This window comes from Saccopteryx leptura, chromosome 1 (genome assembly GCF_036850995.1).
Source record: "Saccopteryx leptura isolate mSacLep1 chromosome 1, mSacLep1_pri_phased_curated, whole genome shotgun sequence".
Classification (NCBI taxonomy): domain Eukaryota; kingdom Metazoa; phylum Chordata; class Mammalia; order Chiroptera; family Emballonuridae; genus Saccopteryx; species Saccopteryx leptura.
The window spans coordinates 98,905,465-98,918,117 of record NC_089503.1 but is presented as its reverse complement, the minus strand read 5'-3'; the positions used below and the strand labels follow the sequence as shown (position 1 = coordinate 98,918,117).

Sequence of the window (12,653 nt, the reverse complement as noted above, 5' to 3'; positions counted from 1 at the left end):
AGATCCAGACAGTGCCTGTGCTGGGTGTGTGTGCTCTGAGGCAGAGGCTGAGAGTAGTCCAGGAGGGCCAGTCTATGTCCAGGTTGTTGTACTCGGGTGTTTTCTGGGTTTTAACTTAATTTTTCTCAGTGGTGATTTATAGAGCAAACTTCACTTTCATTCATGATCAGTTTGTCTCTGAGCTAGAACCAAACTCCACACTGGGTACATATTTCCTGGTGGATTTTTCTTGAAAAGACACAAATGATTCTGTTGCAGGACTCCAGGAGCAGAGACTGAGCTGCAGGACACAACCAGTGTGGAGCAGTCCTCACAGAAGCAGTGTGGGCAGCCTTCAGGGTGAGTATAAAAATTAGCTTCATTTAAAAAATAATTCTTCCTGATTTGTTTTGATTTTTGTTGCCAAAGTTTTTTTGTTTGTTTTGTTTTGTGACAGAGACAGAGAAAGGGACAGATAGACAGGAAGGGAGAGAGATAAGAAGCATCAATTCTTTGTTGCGGCACCTTAGTTGTTCATTGATAGGTATCTCATATGTGCCTTGACCGGGGGCTACAGCAGAGCGAGTGACCCCTTGCTCAAGCCAGCGACTTTGCGCTCAAGCTGGTGACCTCGGGGTTTCAAACCTGGGTCCTCTGCATCCCGGTCCGATGCTCTGTCCACTGCACCACCTCTTGGTCAGACTGTTCCCAAAGTTTTTGAATGGAAGTAGTACATGCTTGTTTAAAAAATAGTATAGAATTATGAAATAATGGATAATGGTTCCCTGTTTGCCCTACCTAACCCTCTCCCCATCTATTCCTTAGAAGTAACATTGCTAATAATTTTTCATCCATGCAGGCATTTCTGTACACCATTATGTGGTATATATATGAATATATATATATTTATATATACACTTATTACATAGAATGAATGATGATGTACATACAACCTGGTTTTGTCACTTATTGTAGTGTGTGCACATTTCTGTGTTGCACTTCATTTTTATTTTATTTTTGAAAGAGAGAGAGAAGCATCAACTTGTTGTTCCACATAGTTGTGCACCCATTGATTGATTCTTATATGTGCCCTGACCAGGAATGTAACCAGCAACCTCAGCACTCCAGGACAATGCTCTATTCACTGCGCCACCAGATGAGGACACACTTCATTTTTTTAATGGCTGCCTCCAGTTCTAGTGTGTGGGTCTACAGTAATTTACTTACTAGCCCCTAGCCCTTATTATACATTTGGATTGTTTCCAAGTTTTATTTAATTTTAAAAGTGAAAATTGATAGTGGTTTATTATCTCATGCAACTTACATTTGTATTTAGTTAAAGCAGATAACTTAAGCAGCTCTTAAGTAACTCCAGAACTGCTTTGCTGTGCCAATGGCCAAGGCCAGGCAGGTCCACATTGGATTCGGGCAGATGGTAAAGAAACTGGAGCTGGAAAGCATTGGACCATTATATTTAATAAAGTCTCACAATGGCAGACAAGCACACAGGCAGGGGAAAACTGCTTCTCAAGCAAAGAAACAGCAAGACTGGCCCCTCACAGTGGCTGGCGGGCAGGCAGGCAGGCAAAGCAGGCAGGCAATCCACCACCCACAATCCCCAATCTCTCTCAAGAACAAGCACCCATAGCCTTGTATAGGCCATACACAGGTGACCCTGCCACGCACTCATGCACCAATCAGGCAAAGTACTTGCAGCTGGTAACCCCATGAGCAAGCCTAACACAGCTGCCCCACATGCTTCTAACAAGTGTTCGTTTTATTTCTAATACTAAGGATATGAGAAAAATTTAAGGGCACAATCTACAACTCTAAAACTAGAAATTTAATAAATATCAGTATTTTGAGGGAAACCTCATAGAAGATGCTTTTATGTTACGTACCACACAGTAGTAGTTTGGTGATAGTCTTCATTCAATAGGTTCTAGACAAAGCACCCTGTGGTTCATTTCCAGTAGTTGTTTTGAATAACTGACACAGCTGTATGGCAGATTATGGGCAGTTTTTTTTTTTTTATGGGCAGTTTTTATCTTTGAATTGAAGAACTCACTGATGTTAGATCTCATATTTGTTTTTTTGTTTTGTGTGTTTATATATATATATACGTGTGTGTGTATGTGTGTGTGTGTGTGTGTTTTAGGCAAGTGGCTGGTCTTCCTGAAGTTCAGACAACACAAAATCCACCAAATGAACAAGAAAGTACAGGTATGTGGGTGGGTAACAGGTTAGTATCAGAATTTCAAAGCCAAACATACTATAAAAATCATCTGCATTACCTACTGATTTTCTAGATTTAAAAAAAAAATAGAAATCTAAGTCCCAAAGAAGTTAAGTGATTGAGACTCAGCAGTTATCTCCTGGTCCCGTGCTCTTCTACTACGTATTCTGTGGTCATCTGTCAACTAACAGACGCAAAACTAAAACCTTTAAATACTCTCTTGCTCTACTTGCTTTAATAGCACTGTGATTTATACTTAAAATTTTTTATTGATTGATTTTAGAGAGATAAGGGAGGAGGGACACATTGATTTGTTGTTCCACTTATTTATGCATTTATTAATTGAATCTTGAATGTGCCCTGACCAGAGATCAAACCTGTGACCTTGGCGTTTTGGGACAATGCTACGTGGCCAAAGCCAGTATTGTGATTTAAATAGCTAGTGATATGGCCCTGGCCAGTTGGCTCAGTGGTAGAGCGTCAGCCTGGCGTGCCGGAGTTCCGGGTTCGATTTCCGGCCAGGGCACACAGGAGAAGCGCCCATCTGCTTCTCCATCCCCCCCCCCCTCTCCTTCCTCTCTCTCTCTTCTCCTCCCATAGCCGAGGCTCCATTGGAGCAAAGATGGCCCCGGGCACTGAGGATGGCTCTGTGGCCTCTGCCTCAGGCACTAGAATGGCTCTGGATGCAACAGAGCGACGCCCCAGAGGGGCAGAGCATCGCCCCCTGGTGGGCATGCCGGGTGGATCCCAGTCGGGCTCATGTGGGAGTCTGTCTGACTGCCTCCCCTCCCCCCCCCCCCCCCCCCCCCGTTTCCAGCTTCGGAAAAATGCAAAAATAAATAAATAAATAAATAAATAAATAGCTAGTGATAACCTGACTTCACTCATCAATTGTCACTGAAGAGAACCAAGAAGCATATTTATTATATAAGATAGTGATATTTTGGTTATGACATCAGAGATATCTCCATAGCACTTCCTATCTGTCCTAATGAATTTGATCAGTAAACAACTGGCCGCTTCAAGATTAGAGAGCTCTGGGTATTGAAGGAGTCTTCCCAAAGGAGAACCAGTTAGGAAAAATACTTAAACATAAGATTTGGGATGTGATCACATTCTGCTGACTTGCTGGTCGCTCGAGAAGACTGGTCTATCTGTTGATGTGAGAGGGCAGTAAGGAAGGGCTAATAGCACAGACTCTGGAGCCACATGGATTAAAATTCCAGTGTCACCATTTGTTAGCTATATGAACTTGGGCTACTAGGCCACTTACTTCACCTCTCTCTATCTCAGTTTTTTTACCTTTAAAATGTGGATGATAATAATACCACCTACCTCATTGGACTGTTGTGAGTTTTATATGAGTTACTATATAGGGAATTCCTAGAAGAGTACCTAATACGTACTGTTTATATACATTAACTGTTATTATATTTTTACTTTAACCCAACTGAGGGCAGTTACTTTTAAAAGGTTTTATTTGTTTGTGTTTTTGAGAGTATGACAGGAAGGGAGAAAGGGTGAGAAGCATCAACTTGAAGTTGCTTTCACTTTAGTTGGACATTGATTGCTTCCCACATGTACCTTGACTGGGGCCATGCCAGTGACCCCACACTGATGAGGCTGTACTCAGAGCCAGCAACCTTGGGGTTTCGAACTGGCAACCTCAGTGTTCCAGGTTGACGCTTTATCCACTGTGCCTCCACCAGTCAGGTGAGGGTATTTACTCATTGAAAAACTATCAAATTGTCAAACTAAAAACTTACCACAAAAACAACATGACTTGACTTTTTTTTTTTTTTTTAATTCTTGTTTTAGTCATTTTTAGCTGTGACCTAGGTAGTAAGCTGTTCTACCCCTGTGAGACTTAGTTAGTTGTCCACGGAATAATACCAACTGTGGAATGTTGCTAAGCCTAAAGATAATGTGTATAAGTCAGTGCTCCATCAGTGTTTGCTCCTGCAACCAGTTTGTCCCCTCTATATTTTCTCCCTTGTAGAATCTAAAACAGTGGAAGAAGAGGAAAGTAATTTCAGCTCTCCACTGATGCTTTGGCTCCAGCAAGAACAGAAGCGGAAGGAAAGCATTGCTGAAAAAAAGCCCAAGAAAGGACTAATTTTTGAAATTTCCAGTGACGATGGCTTTCAGATCTGTGCAGAAAGTATTGAAGGCAAGTGGATTAAATTTGGCTGGCCCACCATCGCAGGTCCTAATTGAGCTAGATCTGCACTTATGTACATTTGTATCCTTTATGTGGGCGGTTTTGTGCTTGCTGTTATGGAAGATATTTGAAGGCATTATATATTTAACCTGTCATTAAGGACTTAGTGTCCCTGAGAAATAGTTCATAATTTATGTGAAAAGTTAGTAATACAGATTGTTTTTAAGATTACACACACCCTGGCATAGCACATGAGACTTCTGCTTATCTCTCTGCTTATCTCTCTACCACTTCCTTGTGCATCTTGAATGCCATTCTCTCTCCCCTCTGCCTTCACACATTTCTTCCCTCTGCTGGAATACTCCCCTTTGCTCATTCACCTGGTGAGCTTCAGCTCATCCTTCAAGACTCTGACTTTCTGAGGTAGAGAAGCAGTCCCACTCCCTCCTTTCTGCCCCTTTTAGGTTCTTAAATGTTTCTCTCATAGCTTAAAATTCGTTCTATAAATGTTTGTTTACTTTTATGTTTTACTCACTCTTACTCAACAGGAAACTTCCCATAGGGCTTGTAGTTTGTTTTTTCACCTTTGTACCCAAGCATGTAGCTGTTGAGGGATGCATGTAGCATTAGCTGTTGAGGGATTCAGTGAATGTTCTGTGGGTAATAAGTATTAGAGGAGTTTGAAGAAAAGAAAGATCACTATAGGTCAGCTAGAGTTATCAAAAAACCCATGAAGAAGTCCCTGACTGGGCAGCAGCACAGTGGATAGAACATCGGACTGGGATGCAGAGGACCCAGGTTCAAGACTCCAAGGTCGCCAGCTTAAGCGCGGGCTCATCTAGTTTGAGCAAAAGCTCACCAGCTTGGACCCAAGGTCACTGGCTCGAGCAAAGGGTTACTCGGTCTGCTGAAGGCCCACAGTCAAGGCACATATGAGAAAGCAATCAATGAACAACGAAGGTGTCGCAATGTGCAATGAAAAACTAATGATTGATGCTTCTCATCTCTCCATTCCTTTCTGTCTGTCCCTGTCTATCCCTCTCTCTGACTCTCTCTCTGTCTCTGTTAAAAAAAAAAAAAGAAGAGGAATGAGGAATAAATATACTTCTAAAAAAAAACCCATGAAGATTAATAGAAGATTCTTTAAAGGAGATAGTAGAATTTGGCTTAGGCAAAGAGAAAGGGGAGAGGGCTTTCTTCTTTTTTTTTTTAACAGAGAGAAGGAAGGGAGAGAGATGAGAAGCATCAACTCAGTTGTGTCATTTTAGTTGTTCATTGATTGTTTCTCATACGTGCCTTGACCAGGAGTCTCCAGCCACGCCAGTGACCCCTGGGAACATGTCTGTGATCCCATGCTCAAGCTGGTGAGCCTGCACTCAAGCCAGCAACCTTGGGGTTTCAAACCTGGGTCCTCAGTGTCCCGGGTCGATGTACAATCCACTGCACCACCACCAGTCAGGTGGGAGGGCTTTCTAAGAAGGGATATAGGGAAGGTTAGCAAGATAGAATTGCATTTGGTGGATTTAGAGTAGTGTCAGGTGGGAAAGTGATGTTGAAATCCCTGTTGGTAGTAGTGATAGAGAAAATTGGTAAGGTGGGTTAGGCACAGGTTTTAGAGGGCCTTTGGTGCCAAGCCATGAGCCCTCTGAACATTTCAGAGAGTAGAATAAAAGTTTTATGTGGTAGCTTTATATAAGATGGAATTGGAGACACTAGGAAGCAAGAGGTCACTAATGAGAGTGTATCTTCAGTAGAGATGTCAGGTAATGAAGCCCATTTCCAGTAGGAAAAGAAAGGGAAGAAGAACTGACATATTTAATGACTGCATGGATATGGACAGCAGAGGAGTCAGAGGTGACTAAAGATTCAGCCTGGGTGACTGAGGGTAAAAAGCTATGTTGGAAGAACTAGTTCTATGTTGGAAGAACTAGATTGAAATCCACATACAGATTTTTTACTACTACTCCACACTTTCTTCTGTGACAGTAAGAGATCATAGAATCTTGGGAGAGCTGGAAGAGATTATTTATAAAGAGCTTTAGCTTTTCTTTCTATCTTAATTTTAAGGAATTGAGAAGAAGCTATGATCTCACTACAGGCATGGTTAAGTTGGTAATACACTTGTTTTGGTTAAGAGTATGGTACTACAGGGAATAGAATTCATAACAAACATTTAGGTTTGAAATCCAGATTACCATCAAGGGATGTGAATGCTTTGGGGATTCAAGGGTCATTTTCAGCAGGTATGAATCTCCTTACTGCTTCTGTTCTTTTTGTTTTGTTTTGTTGTTTTGTCACAGAGAGACAGAGAGAGGGACAGACAGACAGGAAGGGAGAGAGATGAGAAGTATCAATTCTTCATTGTAGCTCCTTAGTCTCCTTAGTTATTCATTGATTGCTTTCTCATATGTGCCTTGACTGGGAGGCTATCGCAGAGTGAGTGACCCCTTGCCCAAGCCAGCAACCATGAGGGTCATGTCTATGATCCCGTACTTAAGCCAGATGAGCCCGCACTCAAGCCAGATGAGCCTGCACTCAAGCTTGCGCCAACCTCAGGGTTTCAAACCTGTGTCCTCTGCATCCTAGTCTAATGCTTTATCCACTGTGCCACTGCCTGGTCAGGCTGCTTCTGTCCTTTCTAATAGAAAAACACTTCTGGGTAGTGTACCTTCCCAGCTTCTTTCTTCTGCACTAAACTGATTTCAACTAACAAAACAAAAACTATTCTAGTAGGGTGTGTTTCCATGCTGGAGGGATTCTAAGCACAGTGCTTATGCGTACCACTGGTGTTAACAGATGTTTGCTTGAATGTTTTGTTTTCTCATAGATGCCTGGAAGTCATTGACAGATAAAGTCCAGGAAGCTCGATCAAACGCTCGCCTAAAGCAGCTCTCATTTGCAGGTAATGGCTAGAGTGGTCATTTTACTCCTGTCTCAGCATATTCTGGTAACTTCCTAGTCTAAGTTACAGAGTTGATTACATACACACACATGCACAGTCAACATTCTTTTTAAAAAAAAATTAATTTTTCACAGCTTTATCGTGATATAATTCTTATATTATACAGTTCACCCATTTAAAGCATATAGTTCAGAGGCTTTTAGTATATTCACAAAGTTGTGTAACTATCACCTCTATATAATTCCAGAACATTTTTATTATTGCTAAAAAAACCTTGTACCCATTAACAGTTATTTCTCAGCCCCAGGCCCTGGCAACTGCTAATCTACTTTCTGTGTCTGTGGATTTGCCTCTAACGTGTCATATACTATAAATGGATTCATATAACATGTGGCCTTTAGTATCTGGTTTTCACTTAATATAATGCTTTCAAGATTTCTCTTTACCATACATTGTATCAGTATTCTTTTTCTTCCTCTTTTCTACCAAATGAATTTTGTTTTGGTAAAATGCACATAAAATATACCATCTTAATCATTTTCAAATTTTTTAAAAATTGATTTTAGAGAGAGGGAGACACAGGAACATTAATCTGCTCCTGTATGTGCCCTAACCGGGCATCAAACTGGCAACCCTGTGCTTTGGGACAATGCTCTAACCAGCTGAGCTATCTGGCCAGGGCCCCATTTTTAAGTGTACAGGTCAGTGGTGTTAAATACATTCACACTGTACAACCGTCATCACCCCATAGCTCTTCATCTTATAAAACTGAAACGCTATACCCATTACCCATTAACTCACGATACTTCTCACCCTGGCTCCTGGCAACTACCAGTAATACTTTTTGTGTTTGTGAATTTAAGTACTCTAAGTACCTCATAATCTTACAGTATGTGACTGGCTTATTTCATTTAGCTTAATGTCCTCAAACTTCATCCATGTAGCATATTGCAGAATTTCCTTCCTTTTGTAAAACTGAGTAATTTCACATTTTGCTTATCTGCTGATCATTGACGGACACTTGGGTTGCTTCTGTGTTTTAGTTACTGCAAATAATTCTTCTCTGAACAGGTATACACAGATACCTCTTTGAGAATCTGCTTTTAATTCTTTATAGGGGGTATAAACCCAGAAGTGGGATGGCTGGGTCATGTGGTAATTCCGTTTGTAAGTTTCTGAGGAACTGCTACACTGTTTTGCACAGCAGCTGTACCATTTTATACTCCCGTGACAGTGCACAAGAATCTCAGTTTCTCTTCATTCTTGACAGCACTTGTTTTCTGTTTAATGATAGTAGCCATCCTTATGAGTAGGTATAAGGTTGTGTGTCGTACTTTGTCATTTACATCCCAGAAGATCATTGGGATCTTGAGCATTTTTTCATGTGCTATTTGGTGATTTGTGTATCTTCTTTGGATAAAGGTCTATTTAAGCACTTTTCCTTTTTTTTTAATTGGGTTGTTTTTTTCATTGTTGAGTTTTAGAAGTTCTCTATACAGGGTGGAGCAAAAGTAGGTAGGCTTACAATTTTGAGTACACAAAACAGTTTATTCTGCCTAACCAGGCAGTGGCACAGTAGATAGAGTGTCAGACTGAGATGCGGAGGACCCAGGTTCAAGACCCCGAGCTTGCCAGCTTGAGTTTGGGCTTATCTGGTTTGAGCAAAAGCTCACCAGCTTGGACCCAAGTTCGCTGGCTCAAGCAAGGGGTTACTCAGTCTGCTGAGGGCCCATGGTCAAGGCACATATGAGAAAGCAATCAATGAACAACTAAGGTGTCGCAAGGCACAACGAAAAACTAATGATTGATGCTTCTCATCTCTCTGTTCCTGTCTGTCTGTCCATCTATCCCTCTCTCTCTGACTCTCTCTCTGTCTCTGTAAAAAACAAACAAACAAAACCCAGTTTATTCTTGTATTATTATTAATTAGTTACTATATTATTTTCCATATGAACAGCTATAAATAAACCTACTTTTGCCCCCTCCCTGTATATTCTAGATATTAATCCCTGATCAGAGATATGATTTGCATATATTTTCTCCCATTCTTTGGGCTGACTTTACTTTGTGGATTGTATCCCCCCTTTTTTGCAGATTGGTGAGGGAGATATTTTGGGAGCAAGAATATATGGTTCATAGGTCCTACTCTGACCAACTGGTTGTCATTGAGTGAATTACAGTATAGTTAGATGTGTACATAGTCGCTATCAACTGGTCGTTGATAACGTGTAAAATTCTACTGGAGGAAACCAGTATTATATTTTTCCTTAGCAAGAGAGAGAGGGACAGAAAAACAGATGGACAGACAGGAAGGGAGAGAGATGAAAAGCATCAACTGAGCTCTGGTGCTTTACTTATTCATTGATTGCCTCTTATAGGAAACCAGCCTTTTGATTTAGTATTCCCAGCCTCAAAGTGAATATCCTGGCTCTTTTTCCAAGGGGACAAAGCTATCCTTAGTTTATCTAAGTCGGCCTGACCTGTGGTGGTGCAGTGGATAAGGCGTCGACCTGGAAATGCTGAGGTTGCCAGTTCGAAACCCTGGGCTTGCCTGGTCAAGGCACATATGGGAGTTGATGCTTCCTGCTCCTCCCCCCCTTCTCTCTCTCTTCCCCTCTCTCTCTCCTTTCTAAAATGAATTAAAAAAAATAAAAAAAAAAGTTTATCTAAGTCTTTTACCACAATATGCAGTGGTGGTAAGAAACCATGAGCTCTGGAGGCAGGGACAGCTGAGTTAAGCTCGATTTCTGCTCTGTTGCTGTCAGTATTACATTGGATGCGGCTAATTAACTTCTCTGAACCTCGATCTCCTTATCTATAAAGTGATAATATTAATGCACCTTCAAAATTTGTTGTGAGAGTTCATTAAAATAATGAACCTGAGGCCCTGGCTGGTTGGCTCAGTGGTAGAGCGTCGGCCTGGCGTGCAGAAGTCCCAAGTTCGATTCCCGGCCAGGGCACACAGGAGAAGCGCCCATCTGCTTCTCCACCCCTCCCCCTCTCCTTCCTCTCTGTCTCTCTCTTCCCCTCCCACAGCCGAGGCTCCATTGGAGCAAAGATGGCCTGGGCGCTGGGGATGGCTCCTTGGCCTCTGCCCCAGGCACTAGAGTGGCTCTGGTCGCAACAGAGCGATGCCCCAGAGAGGCAGAGCATCGCCCCCTGGTGGGCAGAGCGTGGCCCCTGGTGGGCATGCCGGGTGGATCCCGGTCGGGCGCATGCAGAAGTCTGTCTGACTGTCTCTCCCCGTTTCCAGCTTCAGAAAAATACAAAAAAAAAAACAAAAAAAATGAACCTGACATTATTGGCAGCTATTCATTGATATATAGCTATTTATTTATATATCCTAATATATTAAATGTGTCCAATTAAGATCATTATCCTGACTGAAGGTACTTAAGACAATTCAGAGAAATCACTGAATATTAGCATTTTTAATAGTGTCTTTTGATGCACAAAGTTTTGTAATTGTCATGAGGTCCAGTTTTTCTGTTTTTTCTTTTGTTACCTGTACCTTTAATGTCATATTCAATAAATTGTTACTAAATCCAGTGTTATGAAGATTTTGTCCTATGTTTTCTTTTAAGAGTTTTATAGTTTTATGTCTTTGGTCCATTTTGAGTTAATTTTTATATATGGTGTTAGCTAAGGTTTCAACTTCATACTTTTGCGTGTGTGTGTGTAGTTTTCCTAGCACCGTTTATAAAAAAGACTGTTCTTTCCCCATTGAATGGTCTGGGCATTCTTGGCAAAAATCATCTGACCAAATATGTGAAGGTTTATTATTGGAATGTCTATTCTATTCCATTGGTCTACATGTCTGTATTTATGCCAATACACAATATTTTGGTTACTATCGCCTTTTTTTGCTTCTTTTTAAAAAAAAATTTATTGAAGTACAATTTCTGTCGGTTTTGAAATCAGGAAGTATGCATACTCTAGTTCTGTTGTTTTTCAAGATTGTTTTGGCTATTCAGGGTCCCTTGAGATTCTGTATGAATTTCAGAATGGATTTTTTTATATCTGCAAAAAACATCATTGGGGGGGGGGGTTTGGGTTTTTTTTTCCATTGGGGGGTGGGGGTTTTTTCCTGTATTTTTCTTTTTTCTTTTTTCTTTTTTTTTTCTTTTTTTTTTTTTTTTTGAGGTTTTATTTATTTATTTATTTTTATTTTTCTGAAGCTGGAAACGGGGAGAGACAGTCAGACAGACTCCCGCATGCGCCCGACCGGGATCCACCCGGCACGCCCACCAGGGGGCGACGCTCTGTTGCTACCAGAGCCACTCCAGCGCCTGGGGCAGAGGCCAAGGAGCCATCCCCAGCGCCCGGGCCATCTTTGTTCCAATGGAGCCTCGCTGCGGGAAGGGAAGAGAGAGCCAGAGAGGAAGGAGAGGGGGGAGGGGTGGAGAAGCAGATGGGCGCTTCTCCTGTGTGCCCTGGCCGGGAATCAAACTCGGGACTTCTGCACGCCAGGCCAACGCTCTACCACTGAGCCAACCGGCCAGGGCGAGATTTTTTTTTCTGTATTTTTCTGAAGCCGGAAACGGGGAGAGACAGTCAGACTCCCTCATGTGCCCGACCGGGATCCATCGGCACGCCCACCAGGGGGCGATGCTCTGCCCCTCTGGGGCGTCGCTCTGTTGCGACCAGAGCCACTCTAGTGCCTGGGGCAGAGGCTGAGGAGCCATCCCCAGCGCCCGGGCCATCTTTGCTCCAGTAGAGCCTCAGCTGCGGGAGGGGAAGAGAGAGACAGAGAGGAAGGAGAGAGGGAGGGGTGGAGAAGCAGATGGGTGCTTCTCCTGTGTGCCTTGGTTGGGAATCGAACTCGGGACTTCTGCACGCCAGGCCAACGCTCTACCACTGAGCCAACCGGCCAAGGCCCCGTTGGGGTTTTGATTAGAGATAACACTGAATCTGTTGATCACTTTGGGTGCTATTTACATTTTTTTGTTTTTAATAGAGACTGAGAGGGACAGAAAGGGACAGACAGAAAGGAAGGGAAAGAGATGAGAAGCATCAATTCTTTGTTGCAGCTTAGTTTGTTCATTGATTGCTTTCTTTTATGTGTCTTGACCGGGGCAGGGGGGAGCTAAAGCAGAGCGAGTGACCCCTTGCTCAAGCCAGCGACCCCATGCTCAAGCCAGATGAGCCTGCATTCATGCTGGCAACCTCAGGGTTTCAAACCTGGGTCCTCTGCATCCCGGTTCGGTACTCCATCCACTGCACCACCACCTTGGTCGGCAACCCCATTGACATCTTAGAATATTAAGTCTTCCAATCCATGATCATGGGATGTGTTTTCATTTACTTACGTCTTTTTAAAACTTCTTTCAAAGCCTGACTGGTGGTGGCACAGTAGATAGAGCATTGATCTGGGA

At 42.4% G+C, this 12,653-nt stretch overlaps 1 protein-coding gene across 10 annotated transcripts in view; it reads left to right on the top strand.

Annotated features, from left to right (window-relative positions):
- The window catches only part of KMT2A (lysine methyltransferase 2A), a 112,400-nt gene that overhangs the window by 81,834 nt on the left and 17,913 nt on the right, over positions 1-12,653 (top strand). For 9 of the 10 annotated variants that reach the window (XM_066372209.1, XM_066372199.1, XM_066372201.1 and 6 more), the window contains 4 exons: positions 259-339; positions 2,138-2,202; positions 4,215-4,385; positions 7,204-7,278. In XM_066372209.1, the coding sequence (XP_066228306.1) occupies positions 259-339; positions 2,138-2,202; positions 4,215-4,385; positions 7,204-7,278 (392 nt within the window). The remainder of the gene's footprint in view (positions 1-258; positions 340-2,137; positions 2,203-4,214; positions 4,386-7,203; positions 7,279-12,653) is intronic. The other variant, XR_010749909.1, reaches the window with a different exon arrangement.